Source organism: Molossus molossus, unplaced genomic scaffold, assembly GCF_014108415.1.
Source record: "Molossus molossus isolate mMolMol1 unplaced genomic scaffold, mMolMol1.p scaffold_m16_p_15, whole genome shotgun sequence".
Taxonomy (NCBI): domain Eukaryota; kingdom Metazoa; phylum Chordata; class Mammalia; order Chiroptera; family Molossidae; genus Molossus; species Molossus molossus.
In genome coordinates, this window is record NW_023425350.1 from 18,499,390 (window position 1) to 18,523,106 (window position 23,717).

The following is a 23,717-nucleotide window of genomic DNA, read 5'->3' on the forward strand; positions in this document are numbered from 1 at the left end:
TCAAATGCATGGTTCTGATTTGTACGCCCAGAGTCTGAGACCTACGCAATTATGGCTTCAAGTCCAGGTGCTCTAGGGAGGACTAGCAGTCTAGGAGTTGTTTCAATATTACTGTTCACAGGGGTGAGAAATATGGCACATACAGGCATCGTCAGTGGGACTGGTACGTTAGGGTCCAACTTAGAGAATACAGGTGGTTACTCTGAGAATTAGGGGTGAAAACTGCTACACTGGGCTCTCCTCACCCCCATCCCCTCTCTACCCAGGGCAGCCTGGAGGAGGCCAGCTCTGACTAAATCCTTACAGCAACCCCATGAGTGGGCCAATTATTACCATTTTACAGACAGGAGAACTGAGACTCACAGAGATTCAAAGACTTGCCCAACCTCACACTGTGTGGGAGCTACCTCCCAGCGCACTTAGGACCCAAGTCTCATGATTGCATTATGCTCAGAGAACTCCTACTTCACGACTGATCCCATGCCTGGGACCTGTGCCCTTGACAAGCCTGGGTCCTCATGACTGGTCCCATGCCTGGGACCTGTGCCCTTGATAAGCCTGGTCCTCACGGCTGGTCCCATGCCTGGGACCTGTGCCCTTGATAAGCCTGGTCCTCACGGCTGGTCCCATGCCTGGGACCTGTGCCCTTGACAAGCCTGGTCCTCACGGCTGGTCCCATGCCTGGGACCTGTGCCCTTGACAAGCCTGGTCCTCACGGCTGGTCCCATGCCTGGGACCTGTGCCCTTGACAAGCCTGGTCCTCACGGCTGGTCCCATGCCTGAGACCTGTGCCCTTGACAAGCCTGGTCCTCACGGCTGGTCCCATGCCTGGGAAGTGTGCCCTTGACAAGCCTGGGTCCTCGTAACTGATCCCGTGCCTGGGACCTGTGCCCTTGACAAGCCTGGTCCTCACGGCTGGTCCCATGCCTGGGACCCGTGCCCTTGACAAGCCTGGGTGTGAGTGTTAAGGCTTTTAAAAATTATCTTTAAAGCCTTTGAATGGCTTTCTCTTTTTAGTGTAAATCACCCAGACATTAAAGCCCTTATTGTATATTTATCAGTGTGTTACTCAGACCAAGGGGAAAAGGGGAGAAACTGACACTATGAATGACTTTGAAAGTGAGGAAATGCTGGGCCTAAAATTAAATCATTGCGACACTGCCACTCGAGGGCATCAATTTCAATAAGTGATCACCTTTTTATTTCCACCCATTTATCACGCAGGCAGAACGCAAGCAGGGCTGGGCGATGTCGAAGGCCAGAGGCTTCTGACTCCCACATGGGCCAGGCTCGCCACACTGCTCGGGGCCCCTGGACCTCGACCCGCAGAGCTTGGCAAAGGCAGTCAGCATCTCTGCAGAAGCAAATCCCTGTGGCATCTTTCCGTGTCGCCCTGTCCCGAGCCTCTTGTTTGCTCTGCTGGCTGAGACCAGCTGGTCTCTTTACAGGAAGATTCAGGATCTGCTCGTTAGTGGCAAGAAGTCTCTGTGGGTCAGTGACGGGTAACTGTCCTGTTTGCCGGGGTGGGCGTGGGGAGGACACAGAGCAGGGGTCGGGGTGGGGACAGGCATGTCCTGCTACCCCCCCTGACCGGCCACCTGCGGTGGGTTGCTGATACTGCAGAGAGAGAAGGGGCAGGGTACAGCTGGAAGCCCCGTTTTCCAAGGGAGGAGGCTGGGGAGGGCGTGGCTGCCCCATGACCCTGCTGTGCATCAGCGTGGATCCCTGGCTGAGACCGCGCCTCCTGACACCCTTTGGGTTAGATCACTGTGGGTTAGACTACTTTGGCAGGTCTCCCATTAGGGCTGTTACTGCTTTTACAGCTGGGATCTTTGGTCAGAAGTGACTGGTTTACTTAACATGGTGCCATGTGAGTACCCAACTCTGACATTGGTTTTTCTTCGCCCAGGGAGGCTGCCTGCAGACTTTGATCTAAGGGCAGCACGTCCCAGGACTTCCTGATACAGCTGTTCCCGGGGGGACAGCACCAGAGGGCAGGGCTCTAGAGTGTGCACTTTGACCCCCATCACATCCCATCATGCTCTAGGCTGGGTTTCTCCCCCTCAGAAAATCAGTGGGGACATGGAACTCAGGTCCCCTCTGAGTTAGGGTTTGAGATCCTGCAGAAAGGCGCAGTTCTGTGCTGTGGACACTCATTTCTCCGCCGCCCTCCGCAATGAGCCTCATTTGGGCTGTGACATGGCCCCGCAGCTTAGCTTGGCCCACGCCTCAGTATCACTGACTCCTTTAGGTTTAAAACATCTTTTCAAGTATGAGTGATTCAAATGATAAGCAAGTTCTCTCCCCGCAGGGCCCAGTTCTTCCCTCCACACGTTGTGTGGTTCTGGTCACAGGTAATAAAGTCCCCAGATACCAGGGCTGCCGGAGGAAGCTGTGCTCAGAGAGCAAGGAGCGCTTGCGCTGATGTCCTGGAAGGAGCCCCTGAGCGGCCCTCCTCCAGCCGGAACACCGCAGCCCCCGAGCCTGTGTCGACACAAGCGTGTGCTGCGGGGATTTTGCCTGCGTGCTCCTTGCTGGACTGGGTGCTCCTTGAAAGCTGAGCCTGCGCCGTCTTTGTGAATTCCCAGCACCCATCATGCGGAGGCGCTCAGTCCACGGTTGTTGAATAAATGTGTGCACTGGAAAGGATCTAGCATGATCTACTGTAACTGGGCGCATCGTGAGACATTTTCCTTATGCCTTTTCACAACGTACCACATTAAATAGGCATTATCATATTAAATTAATTCATGGGAACTTTGTGGCTTCTAATTTCTAATTAAGATGTCCTACCCTATGCCTGCTGGATTCTGTGGTCAGTGGGGCTGGGCTGGGCGACATCCCATTTCCTTGCCTCCTTGCTTCTGCGGCCACTGTGGCTGGCCAGATGAGCAGGTGAACAGGCCAGGCACGCGTCATTGTCATCTGTGCCCTGGGAGATGCCGGCCAAAGCCAGGCCATCTTGGCAGAGCGTGCTCACTCTGTGATTCATCAGACCTCACGCATGCTGCTGCTTTCCAGGAGAAGGAAGGGAGCAGCTGCGGGGTTCCCCGACTGCCTTCCCCGCTGCCAGCGCCTCCAAGCAGGCGGCTGCCCCTGATGTTGCCTGCTCACGACTCAGCTCCCAGGGACTGGGTGGCCTCTCTGACTCGCTGTTCTCTGTGGCTCTCCCCAGCCAACTTTGCTATGACAACTTCCTCCCCTATTACTAAAAACGCCGCATGTCGTTTTCCAAATAGTGGTCCCCAAACCACCATGTTCTGCACTAAAAAGAAGCCAGCCTCGTTTGTAATCATCACTGTCATCCCCACCAGGAATTCACTGTGTCCCCCTTGCCACACGGAGGACTGTGATGCTGGGGTCATCTCTGACATTAAAGGGGGTGAGCTTCCAGAGAGCCAAACTGCCCAGGATCTCAAAACCAAAGGGTTCTTGGGACTGACACTGACCTATAATCAGAGAGCAGACAAGTCTCAATCTTTTGTTCCAAAATTCTGAGCAGAGCAGGGCCGATTAAGGTATTAATGGGCTCATATGTTTGCATCCAGGTCACAGTGTGCAAAACCCTTTACACCCTTTGATGCACTGACCCCACAGCTCCAAGGGAACACCATCCCCACTTTACAGATGGGGAAACAGGTCTGGGGGGGAGAAGGTGTGCCTGAAGTCACAGAGCTCCTTCATCGCACCTCCCTTCGTGACCACAAGGCTGGCCTTTTGTATCCCTTGTGCCTCGACAGTCCTGGTAAATAGAAAACAGCCCGTAAATGATTGTTCACTGAACTGATGACTGAACAGTGAACCATGACTTACATTCAGGGCTTTGATTCACAGCATAATTCTTTTATTTTCCTGCTGCACTACCTCAACTAACTGAACGTTTCTAGCAATAACAGTATGAAGTCAGGCTGGTTAGGTTCAGACCCTCTCCACCTTGTCTATCCATGGCCTTGGGCAAGTTATCTGACCTCACTGGATTTCCTCATCTGTAACATGGGGACAATAACAGGACCTGCCTCAGTGAGTTGTTGACTACTAAGTAAGGAAACGCATAGAAAGTGCACAGCAGTGACTGGCCAGCCCGTCTACGAAGTACTTAATGAGTGTCAGTGATAGTTACTGTCGTCCCAGGGAAGGGACTGGGCGTTACATACCTTCGTAACCCAGGGCTTAGTACAGTGGTTGGCACACACACGAGTGTGGGGCTCTAGACACTTGCTGCCAACACTGGCCCCCATCACGTGGCGTGGAGCACGTCCCTTCCTTCTCCCGGGTCTCAGCTCCAGTTCCCACACCCGTGAACTGACGGGGTTGAACCAGGTAAATCCCATGGTTCCTCTCAGTTCTAAAACGTTCTGGTTGTTCCAGAGGTTCTCAGTGGGGATGATTTTGCCCCCCAGGGGACATCTGGCAATGTCTGGAGCCATTTTTTTGGTTGTGACCAGGGAAGGTGCTACTGGCATCTAGTGGGGAGAGGCCTGGGAGCTGGGACCATGCATAGGACGATGCCCATGAAAAGAACTGTCTGGCCCTACATGGCAATGATGCTGAGGCTGAGCAACCCCGATCCAGCTCTACACAAACACCCAGAGCTCTTCGAACTGCTGGCCTGTGTCCTGCAGTTTGCCAAGATGCCCAGGGCAACAGAACTCCTCTGTACAGCAGAGGAGTCTATGGATTTCCCTTCAAGATAGCACTAAGAGGTCCACACTGCTTTGCTGAGAAATCAGTAGGCAGAATCCACCCTCCCTTGACCCAGCACGCCATGGAGGTGGAGGATGGGTAATGTCATCGTTCAGAGAGGACCCTCTGCAAGGTTTTCTTAGAGAGAAACTAAGTCCTGCGTCTAAGCTTAGCTAGAAATTAGAGGTCTTTCTCCTGCACACATACCATAAAGAAGGATCTCTCACCCTTGCTGATTATAAAATAATCAGACCTGGGGCCATTCAAAACTGGGGTCTTAAGACAGTATTTACGCTTATGGAAGGAGACAAAAGGCAGGTACAGAGATGCCCTGGTCCCGTTGGCTTTCCAATGTCCCCACTTCCAGAGGCACAGTGGACCGAGCAGGTACACAGGTGAGCATCTTCTGGAAGCTTCGAGGAGTTCACTGACATGAGTATTGGGGGTGACTTCAGTATTGTGAAAGCCTGAGAGGTCCTAGACAAAGGCTGTTCTAGTCTCTCCTGACTTGATACCGTTGTCTTCCTGACCACTTCTGCCCTGGGGCCCCACACTCCCGCCGGACCTGCGTGGGCGGCTACAGCAGCTTGCTCTTCCCTTCCCGCCAAAGTTCTGCTGGTAAAACCCACTTTCCAGCGCATTAAATTACTTTCATTCCAGCCTTTTAACATGCCCCTTGGCTGTTTCCTTCTTGGCTCCATCCAGATTTGGGGAAATAAATGTCTTTAACACTCATTCATTAAATGCCCACTCTGCCAGCTGGTCCTCTGGCCTCCGGAAGGGCCACCAGCCTGGGTAGCCAGAGGGCCCCACAGAACAGTGCTGAGACACTCCGCAGGGACTATTAGCAGTTATGGCTCAATCTGGTCCCTATCCATTACAGGGCAATTGTGAGTTTTCAGTAGATGTCACAGGCTGGACTTTTTCAGACAAAAGCAAAATCGTCTTTGATATAATGGATTCTGGAACGGGCAAGGACTTACCCATGCTTCCCCGGAGTGGGTACCAGGAGGATCTCTCTTCCAGCCTCGTTGTGAGGCAGCAGCTGGGCGACGTACCTCCCGGACGGCTGCAGGTGCCTGTGCACAGACACGGCCAGCCGGCAGTGCTCGCTGCTGCTCCTCATCCACGGGCTCAGGATGGTGTGCTTGGAGTTGGCCGAGGTGTTGAGGAGGAGGAAGGAACCTGCCAAGAGACCGGGAAAGTGACTCTGCAGGTGTGTCCAGACCGGTGGACCAGCAGCAGCTCTGCGGTGGGACTTAGAGACCAATGGCATCCAAGTCCGCGATGCTGGGGCCTTTATCACGTTCTTTGCACACACCAGCCCTCTTCCCCCTCTTAGGTCATCTTTGTAAAAACGAAAACCTGAAGCAAGAGAACAGTGACTGAGGACCTGGGCTTTATCATCAGGCAGACCAAGGTTCTCGCCGTCGTGCCCCTACGTATTAGCTCTACATCTATGAGTCTCAGGCTCTTTACCTGTAAAATGGGGATGGAAATGTCTGTTTCATAAGGGTGGTTGCAAGGATTATGTGAGATAAGCATAAGGAGCACTTCACCCAATTTTAGGTAGGGTGGAAGCACCCTATTAAATAATCAATTATTTGATTTCAGCAGTCTTCTAAGTTCAAGTAGAGATGACAGCTCACAGATTCTTTGCCAGCCAAAAGGCGCAATTAACAAAGCTCCACGGGAAATGGGGAAGAACAGTGTGCATTACTTAATCCTCACAGGGTGTCCGGAGTCATAAACCCAACCCAGGGGCTAAGACATTCTTATAGATTTACATCCTGGTCTAGGGTGGCAGTATAACAGAGTCACTCCCTCCATAAACATGCCGACAGTGTAGCCAGGACATCAGTACCACCTTGTAAACAATGTAGGGTACCTTCACACCCCACAAACCAGGACACTGGCATTTCAGGCCATCCTATAGGTTACAATTTATTTATTTATTTATTTAAATTTTCTTTTCTTTATTGATTTTAGAGGGAGAGGGGGAGAGAGAGAGAAACATCGATGAAAGAGATCATTGATTGGCTGCTTCCTGCATGCCCCCCACTGGGGATCTTGGGCCCACAACCTGGGCATGTGCCCTGACCAGGAATCAAACTGGCGACCCCTTGGTGCATGGGTCGACGCTCAACCACTGAGCCACACCGGCTGGACACAGGTCACAATTTAAATCAGAGCTGACCTGAGTCCTCCATATCACATTCAAGTCAACTTGAGACCCAATTTATAGCTGTTGGACAATTCAGAGTTTCCCAGTAATGTATGGGTTGGCTCTAGGCTCTCCAATAGTTATGACCGGTTCAGGGTTTTCCTTGAGAGGTGGGTGCTTGGGAAGGAAGTATCTGGGTCACGTATACTGTAGTAGTTAAGATCACGGCTCCTGCCCCTTTGCTTACTAGCTGAGTCATCTTGGGTAAAGCGCTGACTCCCTCTGGTTCCAGTTTTCTGTTTATAAAATAGGATGAGAAGGGTTGGCTGCACTGAGTAATCTCTTAGGATTCATTTCTGAGTCTCTGAGTCATGTGAATTTGCAACTGGTCTCCTCAAAGAGGGCCGACAAGCCCCTGGTGCTGTGCCTGCGGCAGAGTTTCTCTCTAGACTGAGCCAACCTAACTCCAGGAGCACTGGCCCGGGACCCGCAGGGCACCTACGTGCGTGGGGATCACGGCCAGCGGAGAAGCACAGCACCGCTCCGTTGTCCGGGCGCTCATTCCTTCCGACGCGTTAGCTGACCTGCCACACCTCTGCGTGGACGTTTGGGCCCGTTAGATGCGGGTCCTCTTGCGGGGGAAGCTCTTCCAGTGACCCCCAAAACTCCCTGTGGGAACCAGCTGAGTGCTCAGCTCAGACTTTTTACCACCCCTCTCCCCAGGCACCTCAGATTAGTCTCCTTCTCCAGATAACCCGATTCGCCAAGCAGGCAGATGAGCCAGCAGCCCTCAATAGAGAATGATGCAGATAGAAACCGACGACATGGGGGCGGGCAATTCCTACAAGAAGCAAAGCCGTTTCCAAGGAGCAGGTGTCGTGTCAGGATCGGAGGTTGTGATATTCTGGAAGTAGGTAGATGTGACTTCTGGTGAAAATCAGGATGAGGCAGCACAAGACTTTCTGAGCTGGATGGAGGACATTGGTGGGTACTGGGAACAAACCCTCTGTAACTGTTAGGAAGGTCTGGCCTAGCATATGGGCCTTTGAAAGTGTTCTAAACCCTCAGCAAATGCTCTATATTATTCCTCTGTTTTACAGTGGGGGAGATAGTCTTGTCATAGGCACAGCGATAGAACAAAAGGATTAGAGTCAAAGACTCAGAATTAAAAAGACTTAACGATCACGCAATACAATGCCCTTTCTTTTCTGTAGAAGCAGACTGGAGACCAGAATGGAAAAATGACTTGTTCAAAGTCTTAAATTGAAAGTCCAGACCAGACTTCAAGTCTCTGGACTCCTAACCAGTGCTCTTTCCTTCTATCATTTTCATTATCCCATTGTCTCCTTTATCCTAAAATATGATCAGGGTGTCCTGTGGCCAAGTCCAATCTGCTTTTCCTTTCCATTGGCAAATTTGTGCACAGGATTAAGTCTTGTGTTTTGTTTACAGGTTGACTCTAAATGTTGAAAATCAAAAAGCATTTCTTTTACACTGATGACTATATATTTTTGCACGGCAGCAAACAAGGGTTGTATTTATAATCTCTATAGGTCCAATAATACATCACACTCTACAGAGAATGTTTCCTGCGTGAAGATAAAGATCAAATGAATATTCTCTCCTCTCTCTCTCTCTGTCTTACAGAGCCACTTGTCAAAATTGTGGCACATTTTAGTTTGCTTCATATTTGAATCAGGACTTTTCTGTGCAGTTTGTTTCTCCAGAAATTTCTAATTGCTTTTCTCCTTTATTTATTTTCTATCTCCTTCCTTCCTTCCTTCCTTCCTTCCTTCCTTCCTTCCTTCCTTCCTTCCTTCCTTCCTTCCTTCCTTCCTTCCTCCCTCCCTCCCTCCCTCTCTCCCTCCTTCCTTTTCTTTTACTTATTTTCTATTTGCCTTTTCTACCATGTCACTACTTCTATATATTCCTTGAAATCTTTCCATTCTTCTTGAAGCCACTGACTTCCTGTTTTAATTTGTACTTGTTGATTTCTCGGCTTCCAGTACAGCTATTATTCTTGAATTTCTCTTCACTGGAACCTTCCATTAGTCCCACTATCCTCAGGGACCTTCCTCAGGGGGAAACTTCTTTGTGAATTTTTGAATATCTGAAATGTTTTTATTTTGTCTTCACATTTGGTCGATAGCTTTGCTGGCTATAGTCTCTAGATTAGAAACTGCTTCAGAAATTTGAAAGCCTAGCTCCAGTGTTGTCGTCCAGTATCAGTGACTAAGGAGACGTCTGAGGCTGCTTGTATTGTTAATTTCTTTGTAGTCGATCTGTTTGTTCCTTCTGGATCCTTCTTTAACACTGAGGTGCTGAAATTTCAATATAATGTACCTAGGTACGGATCGCAGTAGAAATTTCTCTTTGGTGGGCTCTTTTAATCAGAAAGTGCATGTCTCTTTCATCTCTGATAAGTTTTATTATTTCTTTGATATTTTCATTCCCCCGTTCTCAGTCTTTAATCCTTCTGAAGAGCTTTGTCATCCAAAGTAACCTCTGTTACATAATTTATCTTCATTTTCTCTGGGGTCAAGTTTTTATGTTGATATTTCTTTTTTCATGTTTCTGGGCTATTCATACTGATAGAAAAGAGACAACAGGCGCAAAATGGAGTCACCGGTGCTAAGCCCCCATCACCAAACTGAAGCTTGATACCTAACTTCATTACCGTTTCAGCCTCTCCCAGGAATGGAATCTGAGTCAATCCGGAATGTTCTGGTCAGCACTACAGAGGTCACCCGTCTGCTAGACCCTGCTGTCTCCTAAAGGAAGGTGACCTTGCCACACCAGTCTGCTGTTTGCTAGTGTAACTTCCTTGTCCTTCTCCCTTCTAAATACGTCTTTCACTTTGTACAGCTCCTTGGAGGTCCTCTCCATTTGCTAGATGAGATCATGTTAGATTCATAAATCACTGAATAAAGTCAGTAAGATTAAGATTTTCTCAGTGGAATTTTGCTTTGTAATTACACGTTGGATGCTCCTGGATCAGGCCCTTATATTTACACAGGAGAGAGTAGGAACGCCGATAGATACACATCGGTTATGCTTATTCTCTACGTGGGACTTGCCCGACGGCAAGTGTCAGGGACAGGCCGTCTCACAGCGTCTGCTCTGCAGCACCACGATGGGCAGCCCTGGTTCTGTCGGTCCACTTGGACCGTCGCAGCAGCCTCCCTTCTTCTTTCCCCAGTGCTGAGCATTCTGCAGCCGTTAGTCTGCAAGAGGGGGGTTGAAAAGGGGCTGGAGACCAGATGGGTTAACCACACCAGAGAGGAATTTCAATCTTCCTTCTCAGCCTCACCCTTCTTTCTGGGGGAGCCTTAGCAGTGCTTTGTGGTGCCTCCCAGCAGATGGGCTCCTTCCTCTGCTCAAAACCCCTTTGATCTTCTCAACTGTGGACACGAGCTTTGCTCCATCAAGCTTTCGTCTCCTCCTGGTGCCCAGAAATCACTCGCGGCTCCCCTCCTGTTCTGTTTGCTGTTCAGAATTTATTCCTCTGCTAAATCCTGTATTATCACTTTAGTGGGATTGCAGGACAGGAGACAAATGTGTGCTCGATCCACCATTCAGAACCAGCAGCCTCTTAGTCATTCTCTGAGTGAGAATGTGAATCAACAAATGCATGAATGGACAGATTTCCATCTCCATAAATCACACAGGATTCTGGCTCTATTGGCTAATTGTCCCCATTGCAATTAAACTATTAGATCATTACTATAAGCTCTCACTTATTCAAGTGATCATGATGCCAGTCATATTAGGTGGAACAGCAGAAGTATAACGGGCTGGAATAGGGACGAAGGAGTGCGATGTGAGGCACCCCCCTGGATGAGGGGGTAACGCTGTGCCATGGCCCAGAGCGTGCTCCACGGAACAGCTCACGGGGTGTTCACAGGTATTATGAGAAAGATCTGGGATCGAGCCAGTCTGGAGATTACTGGGATAGCCAAAAGTAAACAGGCTCTTTTACTGCAGGACTTCTTAGAAACTTAATATGCCGACAAGAGTTGTAACTCTCCAAATGTGGAGTGTCAAATGGAGGGTCCCAACTCCACTGGGCACAGGACTCTTTCGCCATTACGTATAATGTACCATGGAATATGCTTTGGAAACCCTCCTCTGATTGATTGCTGCTCTGCAGACCATTTGAAAATGTAAGAAAGGAAAAACTATCATGAAAAAAGGGTATCCTACAGGGAGAATGATATATCTGTATGTACATCTACATTTATATCATCTCTTGAACCTCACGTCTTCCCTGTTGGTCTGACTTTCAAACTGGCCTCTCATCAAGAAGTAGGCTCCTTCTGGCAGAATGACACGTTTGGAAAGGCTCCTCTGAGTTCCTGCGTTGGTCTCCCTCCCGGAGGCGACTGGAATACACTACATCCCACATCTAACTTGTGAAATGTCGGAGCCAGAAACATACATGGTGGTTACACAATCTAATACCTTTCTGTACTTAGAATAAACTCAAGAAGCACAGACGTGAAGGATCTCCCTCAGGTCATACTGCATATTAGCGGCGGATCAGGGATTACAAGCAAGGTTTCCACCCCCGTCCAGTGGAAAGCCGGGTCTCTGCTTGCCCGTGATACAAACCTACGCTGTTTCCAGTCAAATATGCTATGGTTTGGTCCCCGCCCTGACAGCACTGAGTAACAATCCCGGTAGGTCTCATGCCACCCATCTGACTGTCCCCAGAGGTCACACTAAGGCCCGGACAGACTAGTCCTCCTTTGAAAATCACTCATGGGATCTTGGCATGGTCCCCAGCGGCTGGCAGTATTTGAGGGTCTCTGTTCATGTGGTCTTATGAAGTGGCCCAAGCAAACTGGAGCCACTGAAAGAGTTCCCTTACTGGCTATTTTACAAATTCTAATTCTACTACCCGTGTAGCCTCAACTCAGGTGTTAGATTTGAGAGCATGCTTTGTCCAACAGTGGGATAACTCGGGACTCCAGAACTTCAAAGACCTAAGCTCCTGGGAATTGTTCAATGCAACCTTTTTGCCTTGCAGGTGAGGGCATCTGGTCTGCTGAGGTGCAAAGATATGCCTGCGCTATGTTAGGACGTGGTCCCGCTGGTCCCAGCCCTGCGCAGGTTCCTGTCTCATTCTGCCACAGCGTCAGATATTTGGAATTAGCTCAGCTACCCTCTACCGCCAGGACTTAATTTATTGCTTTCTGCACCTTCATTGGGAAACACGTTGAAAAGAAATAGTATCAGTGTTTGAGATCGAATGATTAGAAAAACCAAGTGTGTTCATTAAGGGAAGAAAGGGAGGTAGAGGCAGTTGATTTTTCTTGACAATAGTATTAATCTTAACATAATGAGTTCAGCCGTAGCCTAAAGTATATTTGCATGTTTGGTGATATTCTGTAAATTACCTCTCAGGTTCAAGTTAACCGAGGCAAAAGTTCCCTAGAAGTGGTAAAATATATGTATGTATGTTTGTGTGTGTACATAGTAAATATGTGTATGTTTGAGTGTGTGCATGCATATATAGCTATATCTATTACATATACACACATACATATGATTTACGTCGACCCTTGAACAATGTGGGCTTGAGCTGTGCAGGTCCATTTATTAGGGGAGTTTTCTCAGTTGACCTGCAGTTCAGTAGGCCCACGCAGCTCAACTCCTCCTTGTTCGAGGGCCAGCTCTGTGGTCGGGAGCCCACACACGCACAGGGCCCACTGTAGCGATACATGGATTTCTGACTGCGTGGGAGGTCGGCCTTCCCAACCCCCACATGTTCACAGGTCATTTGCATATGCATCTCTCTTGGTGTGTGTTTAAATAGGTTCCCTTTTAGCTTTCTGACTGTGATAAAAAGAATAAATCTTTTTGGGGAAGACACATAGAGGGGAGTGTGTGTGTGTGCGTGTGTGCGTGTGTGCGTGTGTGCATGTGTGTGCGTGTGTGTGTGTGTGTGTGTTTTAACCAACGGATTTCATTTAGAAAAAAGGGAAAAAGCCATAATCTCTACACATTGCATGTGTGTCCTGGGGTGTCAGCAAAAAACCATAATAAAAGGCAAAGCAAATAAATAGAAGGAAACAGAAGCTAAAGTGCTGAGAAACCTTTTCTCCCCTAAGAGCTCATTTTGCTAATCCTCAAGGAAAATAGAAAAACACTTGATCGGACGAGAGGGAGAAAAGAGAAGCCAAATGAAAACTAAACAATTGATTTAACTCAGTGAGAAATGGGAGAGGGGAGAAAGCGGTATCTGCTGCGGGCAGGGGAGGGGAGGGAGTCTGGGGGTCCGAATGCCTTCTGTGTAACAACACGTCTCTGGGGGAAGAGCTCGGGACAGTGTTCCCTTTCCCACCCAGGCGCTTAGCCCTGGAACCATCTTGCTCAAGTTTTGGTTTCAGTCTCAGATGTCAGGGTATAAAAATCTTCCATGTGACTTTAGAAATTTTGCTAAGAGGTAGCAGATTTTACTTTTAGGAGTAAACTTTACTGATTCATTTTTAATTAAAAAATTTAAAAAGCAATTTTTAAATAAAAGGCAAAACACATAAACAGACGGAAACAGAAGCTGAAAATGTACTCCTTGTGGGAGCCTCGCAGGACCCCAGCCTTGTGATCATAAATTCTCAGAAGCATGAAGCGTGGCTCAGACACCCCGCTGCTGCAGAAAGACAATAAAACCCGGGCAAACACCGACAACCAGGCTATGCAGCTGGGGAGCACGGGGAGGCTGCTGTTTCACCTGCCCTCTCATGGGGGAGCTGCGTGGAACACTGATACACCATCCCCCCAGCTCTTCGCTTTCCAGAATGAGAAACTTGTGCAGGAAGGTGGGTTCGAGTCTGAGGCAGGCTGAGGCTGAGTTCTCAGAGGTTCCAGGATGACCTGCACCCCACGAACTGCTCTTCCCACTTCTCACTCCCCCTCCCCATACATTCTGCACAGAGCGGCTAGAGACAGCTTCGGTATAACGGTCAGTCACTCCCATGCTTTCGAGTCTTCAGTGGCTTCTCACTGATCCGGGATTAAACTCGAAATCCCTCACTGTGATGTACAAAGATCAGAGGAGAACTGACCGACAGCAGATGCCATAGGTTGGCTCATTCACCTTCCTGACCAGCTTCCTTCTCCCTTGCCTGGCTCTTTGACTGAGACTGGAAACCAGAAAAGCACACTGGTTTGTCACCAGGCCTTTCGTGTAGACGGAAGTGGCCACGCAACACAGCGCCGGCCAATGCAATGTCAGCGGAACTGTGCTCACAGGGTGGCCAGGCTTAGCAAATAAACACACAGGGCACTCAGTTAAATGTGAATTTCAGATAAACAGTGAATAATGTTTTAGGCACAAATAATACTAAAAGCTTTGTTTTTCTGAAACTCACATTTAACTAGATATCCTGTGTTTTCTCTGGTAACCCCATATGTTGAAGAATCTGGGGAAACCCCTCCCTGCTTCTTTCTTTTTCTTGCCTAGAACATGAACATAATGCCTGGGGATGTGGCAGCCGTCTTGTGACCATGAAGTGGCCAGCATGTGTACGTGGATTAGAAAGGTAATGAGAGCTGAGTCGCTAATGGTAATCTGCACCACTGACTGTTTCTGGTTTTCTTCTTATGTGAAAAATAAAACACCAAGCTCTCTTTTTTTTTTTTTAATTCTCAACAGAGGATATTTTTCTATTTATCTTCTGATAGAGTGGGAGGGAGAGAGAGAAAGAGAGAAACATCCATGAGAGAGAGACTCATCGACTGGTTGCTTCCCACACAACCCAACCAGGGCCTGGGACTCACCACAACCGAGGTACATGCTCTTGACTGGAATCGAACCCGTGACTCATTGATCCACAGGCCAATGCTCTAACTGCTGAGCCCAACCAGCCAGGGCCACCCAAGCTCTTTATCTGACTAGGTCACTGGAGTGAGGACTTTTGTTGGTTTGTAGCTGACGCTCTGTGAGCAGGGATGTTGTCCGTCCTGGGCCAGCTGTCTAGTGCCTAACACAATGACAGGGACAGGCTTCCTGAATAAACATTTGCTGAAAGGATAAAGAAATGATACTTTTTAAAAGTGGTAGTTTGCTTGTTTCCTAATTAGTATCATTCTTCTTATTTATATGGGAGAGAATGCACTTCCCTTTTGAACTGACTGGTAGCTATGGAAGGGGTATTATTTGCAACATAAAACAAATCAATTTTTAAAATGCTTGTAAGTTTAGCCTTAAGATCAGTGTTTTTCAAATTGCGGTTTGTAACCCATTAGTGGGACATGAAATCAGTTTAGTGGGTCATGACCAGCATTAAATAAAAAGGAAGAAAAGGAGAAGGAGGAGGGGATCAGGAAGAAAATAAATACAATTTAAAATATCCATATTGTAATTTTCCTTTGGGAAATAATGGCTGCTAATCTGTATGTACTCTCTCTCTCACACACACACATACACACACACATTTACGTACACCATGTTGTTAGGTAAGATAATTTCTCACTGTGGATCACAGTGTAAAACAATTGAAAGCCTCATTGAATATTGTTCAAATTTCAAATGTCCGTAGATGGAAATTACACTGGCCTAATTCTGGTCCCTGAGCCACCTCTCGTTAGCCAGGTGACTTTGGAAGAGAAGTAATGCATTTGGACAGAATTTTATGCTTTCTAAAACTCTCTCATGTAAACAATCTGTCACAGCTCAGTGAACTAGATGCCATCCCGGTGGTGACTGTGTCTGATACAGCAGCCACTGGCCACATATGGCTACAGAGTGAACTCTGGCCAAAGCAACCGAGAAACTGAATTCTTCACTGTATTTCATTTTAACTAATTTAAGTTTAAAAACTTAAACCTGATTTAGTTATTAGAAAAATATGTTTGGAACAACTTGGGCATGTGAATTTAATTTTTCAACTATAAACTCTATGAAATACAGATCAAATAGTTTAGATAAAATTTAGCTTCCGAATTGAAATATACTGTAAGTATAAAATGCACTCTGGATTTCAAAGATTTAGTATAGAAAAAACTATAATATTTTATGAATAATTTTTATATTGATTACATATTAAAATGATATTAGCTACACTTGGTAAAATTAATATATTATTAAAAGGAAGTTTATCTGTTTCTTTTTACTTTTGTAATGTGGTTTCTAGAAAATCCAAAATTACATTTTTGGGTCATATATTTCCCTTGGACAGTCCTTCTCCAACGATTAAGGACCTTACCCTAAGCCACTGAATCAGTAAATCCTTCAACCACTATGACAGTTCAGGTTAGTTACCTCCAAATCCATGACTCTTCCCCCTGAATTAAAAATTACATCTCCTTAGCCCGGCCGGTGTGGCTCAGTGGTTGAGCGTCGACCCATGCACCAAGAGGTCGCTGGTTCAATTTCCAGTCAGGGCACATGCCCAGGTTTGGGCCTGATCCCCAGTGGGGGGCATGCAGGAAACAGCCAATCGATGTTCTCTCTCATCCATGTTTCTATTCTCTCTCCCACTCCCTTTCTCTCTCTCTAAAATCAATGAAGAAAAGAAAATTTTTTAAAAATTACATCTCCTTAGGCCTGGCTGTCCTTTAAAAACAATGAGTGAACTGCAGGATGATAGTAACAATAATGATGGCTAACCCTGAATGAGTGACTAACAAGTCCTGGGCACCAGATTTACATGTGACAACTTTGACTGCATTTGATTTTACAATAGCCCAGTAAGGTAGGTATAGGATTATTATGCTCACTCTTTAGATGAGGGAACTGAGGCTCAGAGATACAACTAACCTGCCTCTCACCTCAAGGTGGTGTAGACTAGGGAGCCCAGAGTCTGGGAAGTCCATGCAAACGACCGAGCGCTTAGGGCCTTTCCCTGGACCATGGCCCTCACGAAGGCCGCTGGGCTCTGTTTAGGAAACACGCAGCTGTGTCTCCCAGAGTCCTTTGGGAAATAATGTCTACTGATCTTGCTGCTGACTCCACCCGCTACAGAAGAAATCGCCAAGCTCCAAGCTTTGAGTATGTAGATAAGGCTCAAGAAGGTGAATTTGTATCTAAAAAATTTTCAACCAGAAAACTGAAATATGGGCTTCATTATTACGGGTGCTTATTTAAAGATCTATTTGCAATATGAAACTAAATTTCAATAACAGCCTTAAAATACAGAAACAAATCACGCTTTCCCAGTGCAATTATTTTTCTTTTGTTATAAACACTGTATACACATTAAAGGCAATTTAGAAAAAAAATGATGAGAAAACAATTTATAGATCTATTACTCAAACTGTTTTTTTGTTTTCCTCCATATTCATAGGATTTTAAAAATTTATTATTACACTAAATATACTTTTTTAACTTGTTCTTTCACTTAAAATAATGTCATAAGCATTTTCTATTCTCTTATGCAGGCTTTGCAAAAATATTTATAAATACTTGTATAATATCCCAATAAGTGGACATCATGTTTAAACAATTTCTTTAGTTTAGACAGTTGTTTCCAATTTTTGCTATTTTTATAGATAAAGTGGTTTTTCCTCTTTTTCTTTTTTAAATTTTATTTTATCCTCACCTGAGGACATTTTTCCATTTTTTGTTCAGATAGAGTGGGAGGGAGAGAGAGGAAAAGAGAGAGAGAAACATCAATGTGAGGGAGACACATCGAGTGGTTGCCACCCACACGACTCCAACCGGGCCGGGAACAAACTGCAACCGAGGTACGTGCCCTTAGCGGGAACCGAACCCGGGTCTCTCAGGACCACAGGCCGACGCTCTAACCGCTGAGCCAAACTGGCCAGGGCCCTCTCTTTTCAATATGACAGTCTATGGAGGGATAGTCCACCAACATGTACCAAACACCTTAAACTGTGCTTATTCTTTGACCCAACAATTCTTTCTAGGAATTTGCTTAAAAAAAAAAAAGTTATCTATAAAGACTTCTTTGCAAAGTTTTTCAGCGTAACTTATGTGAACAAATACTTAGAAATGGTAAATGTTGCTCATAGGAGATTAGTCATGTATGGTGTATCCATGCAACACATCATAAGATATGCCGTCTTAAAGAATAGGAGAAGATTACAAAAATTAGTAATACATAATAATAACAATAGCTTTCTGTTACTGAGTACCAGGCCCTGTGCTTATACATATTTAGGATCTCGTTTAATCCTCAACAACCCATGTGCTTGGTACTATTATCACTTCTTTGTACAGGTAAGAAAATAAGCTTAGAGGCTTAGGTGAGCTCTCGGGGCCGCACAGCTGGTGACCCAGAGGGCAGTGGGGCCAAGACACACACCTGGCAGCCTGTCTACAGGGCTCATGCCCTTAACCACTTTGCGGCCTGAACACCTAGGGTGTTCGCTGTCTACTGTTCGATGGGAAAGGCAGCTACGAAACAGCATGGATAGTGCGGCCCCAATTCAGCAAAATATAACATATATAAATATGTGTGTCTATATATAAATTGAGAATAGTCATCAGCAAGTAAAATGGATAACTCTGGATGGTAGAATACTTTTCCTTAGACTTTTTTGAATTTTCCAAAACATCTGTTACTTTTGTATATTTTTTTGTTGTAGTAAAATATACATAACATAAAATTCACCATGTTAACCATTTTTAAGAGTTTAATTCAGTGACATTCACAGTGCTATGCAACCATCACCACTACCTAGCCAGAAATTTTTGATCATCCCAACAGAGACGCCTATCAATCCCTCCCCCTAGATTCTACTTTCTGTCTATGAGTCTGACTGGTCTAGTTGCCGCATATAAGTGCAATCATACAGTATTTGTTCTTTCGTGCCTGGCTTCTTTCACTTAGGGTAATTGCTCCAAGGTTTGTCTATGTTGTAGCATGTGTCAGAATTTCATTCTTTTGAATGTTGAATAATATTGTATGTATATACCACATTTAGTTTATCCTTTCACTGGCTCATGATCAGTACAGTTGTTTTCTACCTTTTGGCTACTGTGAATATGAACATGGGCATACATGGATCTGAGTCCCTGCTTTCAATTCTGTGGGTGTCTATCTAGGAGAGGAATTGCTGGGCCAAGTGGTAATTCTAAGTAACCTTTGGAGAAACTGACAACTTGTTTTCCATAGTGGTTACACTATTTTACATCCCCACAATGTGCGACAATTCAAATTTCTCTAAATACTCACCAACATTTGTTATTTTACTTTTTTTAATCCTCACCTGAGGATGTTTTTATTGATTTGGGGGAGAGAGAGAGGGATGTTTTTATTGATTTGGGGGAGAGAGAGAGGGATGTTTTTATTGATTTGGGGGAGAGAGAGGGGGATGTTTTTATTGATTGTGGGGGGAGACATCTATTGGTTGCCTCCTGTATACATGCTGACTGGGGATAAAATGTGCAACCCAGGTATGTGCCCTAACTGGGAACTGAACCCACAACCTTTTGGTGAATGGGATGATGCTCCTATCAACTGAACCACCTGGCCAGGTCTGTTATTTTACTTAAAAAAAAAAAAAATAGTCCTCCTAATAAATCTGAAGTGGTATTCCATTGTGGTTTTGATTTGCATTTCCCTAATGACTAGTGATGTTGAGCATCTTTTCAATGTGATGATTGGCCATTTGTGTATCTTCTCTGGAGAAAAGTCTATTCAAGTCCCTTGCCCAACTATTAATTAGGTTATTATCCTCTGTTACATTTTAAATTAAAAAGATAATAAACCACAGTGACTTTTATGCAGAATTTAAAAAAATACATCTCTGATTGTGTCTTCTCCCCGTGTCTGTGCCTTATGCTGTCTCTGGGGTGAAGGTCACACCACCAGCCGCTTCCCTCTGCAGCCTCCTATGCAGCCTCTGCCGCACGCTGCAGCCCCGACCTTCTGGCAGACACCCTTTTGCAGACATTGTCTACCCTGCTTTGCTTCCTTCTCATCACCCTTCTTCATCCAGCTAAATTCTACTCACCCTTTAAGACTCAGCTCGGGATCATTTCTTCAACTGATCCTTCCGAACCCCCCAGGCAGAACTATGGTCCTCCTCCTGCATTTTGCCACACGCTGTGGACGCCTCTGCCACCGACCAGGGGAGGATGGCATTACCTTGTCTCCCCAGCACAGGACACTCTCACTCCCCGGGAGAGTCCGGGTGGACCTCTGTCAGCTGCACACAAATTCCTAGCACAGAGAAGGAACTCAGTGTTTGCTGAACAGAACTGAACTCTCCATTCCCGTGAACTAACTGCTTACCACCAAAGGCTTTCTACTTTGTCTGTTGGTAACGCACGGGGTACCTGTGTCATGCACTCTTGCCTGCACTGGGAATGACAACATTTGTTCTTTTCATTTGCATTTCTTTAATTACTAGTGAGGTTGAATCGTTTCTCCATATGTTTCTTAATTAGTTTATTTTCCTCTTTTGTGAATTGCCTGTTCATTTCTTTTGTTCAGTTATCTATAGGAGGCTTAGTGTTGTCCTCACGGAATTGTAAGAACTTTTTAAAGCAAGGCCATTCACCTTTTGTCTATTATATTCGCTAAAAGAAAGTGCTCCCATTTTCTTTGTCATTTAATTTTGTTTTCAATGTAAAACATTTGTGCAATTTTATGCTGCCAAATCTTATTAGTAAAGTTTACCAATTTGCCTTTTTATATTGATGAAGTTGAATGTTCCATAATGGCTTTTAATAGCATTACTTTCAAATATATATATTTGTTAATCCTCATCTGAGGATATTTTTCCACTGACCTTAAGATAAAGTGGAAGGAAGGGAGGGTGGGAGGAGGAAAGAGAGAGAGATGTGAGAGACACATTGATTGGTTGCCTCCTGCACAACCTTGATTGGGGCCGGGCATCGAACCTGCAACCCAGGTATGTGCCCTTGACCGGGAATCAAACCCGCGATCCTTCGGTCTGCAGGCTGATGCTCTGACCACTGAGCCAGACTGGTCAGGGCACTTCCACTAATATTTGATAAGAATAATCACTTTATGTATAGGTATAACAGTTTCTTTATGGACCTTTGGATGGAACTTTTAAGCATAATTAAATTCCTAGAAATCATAAAGTAAAACCAAACTAACTTAAAAGAACCAGGAAAAACTAAGCGAAGTCACTAAATTTTACATTGTAAATTGAGCTTTCTTGAGGACCTCCTTAGCTATTAGAGCTAGGGAGAGAAAAAAACCCTAAAATTTCAAGTGAGATCGAATCTGCAGAACACTAGTTGGGCCTGAAGAAGGTTTAGGAGAGAAACTGCAAGTAGCCCTCGGAGCCCATTGTCCACGAGTGGGCTTCCTTTGGCCCAAGTCGTGATCATCACTGCGCTTTACATTGGGAGCGGCCGTCAGTGTTTACAAGTCAGGAAGCATCCGAATACCTGCATCTCCAGCTGCTCTGGGGAAAAAGAAGACCTGGCAACAATAGGCCTGGTGTTGGGTGGCAATAAAGAGCTGTATTTGAGTATCTGTGACCCCCTCAGGGGCCTGTGTCTCACCTACAGTCTCATCGCTGAGGATGAGCAGAGGCCATTTGTCATCTTATTCTTGGCCCACTTCGCTCAGTTACTTTGTCTGCTGGGCTTCTCGAATCTGCTTAGTAATCTCACCAACCAGCCCTGGCCGGTGTGGCTCAGCTGGTCGGAGCACGGTCTGGTGCACCAAGAGGTGGCAGGTTCGATTCCAGTCAGGGCGGGTGCCCAGGTTGTGAATTCGATTCCCGGTCCCGTTGTATGGGAGGCAACCGATCCATGTTTCTCTCTCACATCTCTCACTCTCTTCCTTCCTCTCCCCCTCAAATCAATTAAAATAAATTAAATCCAGTGCTTCTGAACTGGGAACATTCAATCTGTGAGTTCTGACGTCTCCATTTCTATAAGTGGAAACTTCTGCCTGCCTCCTTCCCCACTGGATCTAATGAATATAATTTACATTGACTTCAACCCAGAAATTCTGTCCCTAAAGTCCAGCAAAATAAGCAGATGGTGAAGCGTCCACCATTGCAAGAGCTTGAACACGCGGCGGGTCTCTTGTTTACATCCTCGTGGCTGTTGGCAATGAGGAGAATAAATAGAGGCAGACTCTCAAATCTCTGGAAAACAGGATGCTTTGAGTTTCAAAACTCAGAAGAAGATAAAACAGGACCAAAGATCAGTCAATTGTTTGGGATTAAAGAAAAGGAAAAGAATAACTGTTAAATATTCCTAAATAAGATTTAGGAAAAAACTGGTTGTGAAAGAAAAAGTAGCCTTTCCACCTACTGTTTGTGCAGAAAGAAACTGAAGAGCCGAGCTAAAGAATCCTGACACAGGAGAGGGAGCTGGAACCCGAGCGGCTGTATCTCCACCGAGTGAGGACATGGTCAACACTGGCCCCAAGGGAAACTTGGCATCAGAGCCCTGTACCTGCAATGGCCCAACTGGTACCTGGGAACATCCCTGGGAGACGCTGCAGCCTGGAGTGGTTATGGCCCAGTGCTTAGAGCCCTGATCACCTGCCAAATCCTGGCTCTGCATTACTTGCTGTTGATCCTGCTGAAGGATGGGGTACACAGCCTCTCTGTGGCATTGGTGAGTAGGGACAGTAATAGGACTCTCAAAGAGCTGTGGTGAAGATTCACAGAGGAAGGCCATGTAAAAGCACTTAGCATGCTCTGGTATTCAGCAGGGACTCCATAACTGTTCACTCTCATTATCACTGTCAACACAATCATTACCATCGCAAACGACAGTGTCCTGAGCACTTGTATTGCTGTCAAGACAACTTTCAGTGAAGAGGGATAGAAATGCAGCAAGGACAATTCTCAAGGTCACCGTCACTATTAGGGGCCTGAATGGGGGTGGGGGGCAGGGGGATTAGAGAGGCAGCCACTGTGATTTCATAGGTTCATTCTTCTTTAAATACAAAATGTATTATCAAGAAGTCTTAGGCTTTGCTAGTGACTTGGGGCCTATAAGAACTACCCAGGTTTCATTTAAACCTGGAAGTGACATTCAGCTTAAGGCTTTCCGATCAATATTCTACCTGCACGGGTTTGTATTGATGACATTTCCCAGGCTTCTCAAGGCTTGTTCCGGGGCCTCCAGGGACCCGAGTTCGCCTCCATTGGAAGTTTATAAATTATACTGTTTCATTTCTGCTGTAGGTTGTAAATATCTCTCTTCCAGACAACTTGTAGTAAATTATATTCCATATTTTGATCTCTTCCTTCTTTTAATAGTAACTAGTTAAATCAGAAATATCTTTATGAGTGTTTCTGTTTTACTCTCTGACTCCCCCCTACAATATTTCATACAACATGTGGTCTATTCTGTTGATAGGAACAATTATCATACAAATGCATAATCAAATCACTTATACTTTGTTCTCTGAGTATTGCAGAGGTTCCAGACAGGAGGATTTTCACTGACTGATTGATGGCTGAAAACGAGCAAAGTCGACCATTTTTAAGAGAAAAATAAAAAGAATAAAGTAAGTAAGAATAACCCTGAAATGGAGACATATTCTCTAAATTCCGCTTGTACGTAGCCTCGAGCAGATCATCAAATGGCCCATTTGGAAACATTAAAACATATTGAAAGTGCTTGGTTTTCAGAAACCAAATGGTCATGAGAAACATAGGTATTTCCTATCTAGCCAAGGGAACTACTTTAAAAATAATTCTCATCAGATCGTCAGGGCTCAGGGCTCAGAGCTCACTGATCTCAGATCCTGGGGTACATGGCTAGAGGAACGTTTTAGCAGCTGACAGACTGGGAATAAGTAGCAAAGGCAGATTAGCAACCTTGACTTTGATCCCTTAACTAACAGCTGAGCACGAGATAAAACTGACCAAGGCCCTGAAATAAAAGCATTCTCCTTCAATTCATAGGTCGTGAAATAGTTTTAAGCATCAACTGTACACAACATTTTAGTGA

General features: G+C 45.9%; 1 protein-coding gene across 1 annotated transcript in view; it reads right to left on the minus strand.

The window, feature by feature from the left end:
• Positions 1-23,717, minus strand: part of ALK (ALK receptor tyrosine kinase) — a 594,344-nt gene that overhangs the window by 268,371 nt on the left and 302,256 nt on the right. Inside the window, exon 4 of the mRNA XM_036262276.1 lies at positions 5,667-5,868. Coding sequence (XP_036118169.1) covers positions 5,667-5,868 — 202 coding nt within the window. The remainder of the gene's footprint in view (positions 1-5,666; positions 5,869-23,717) is intronic.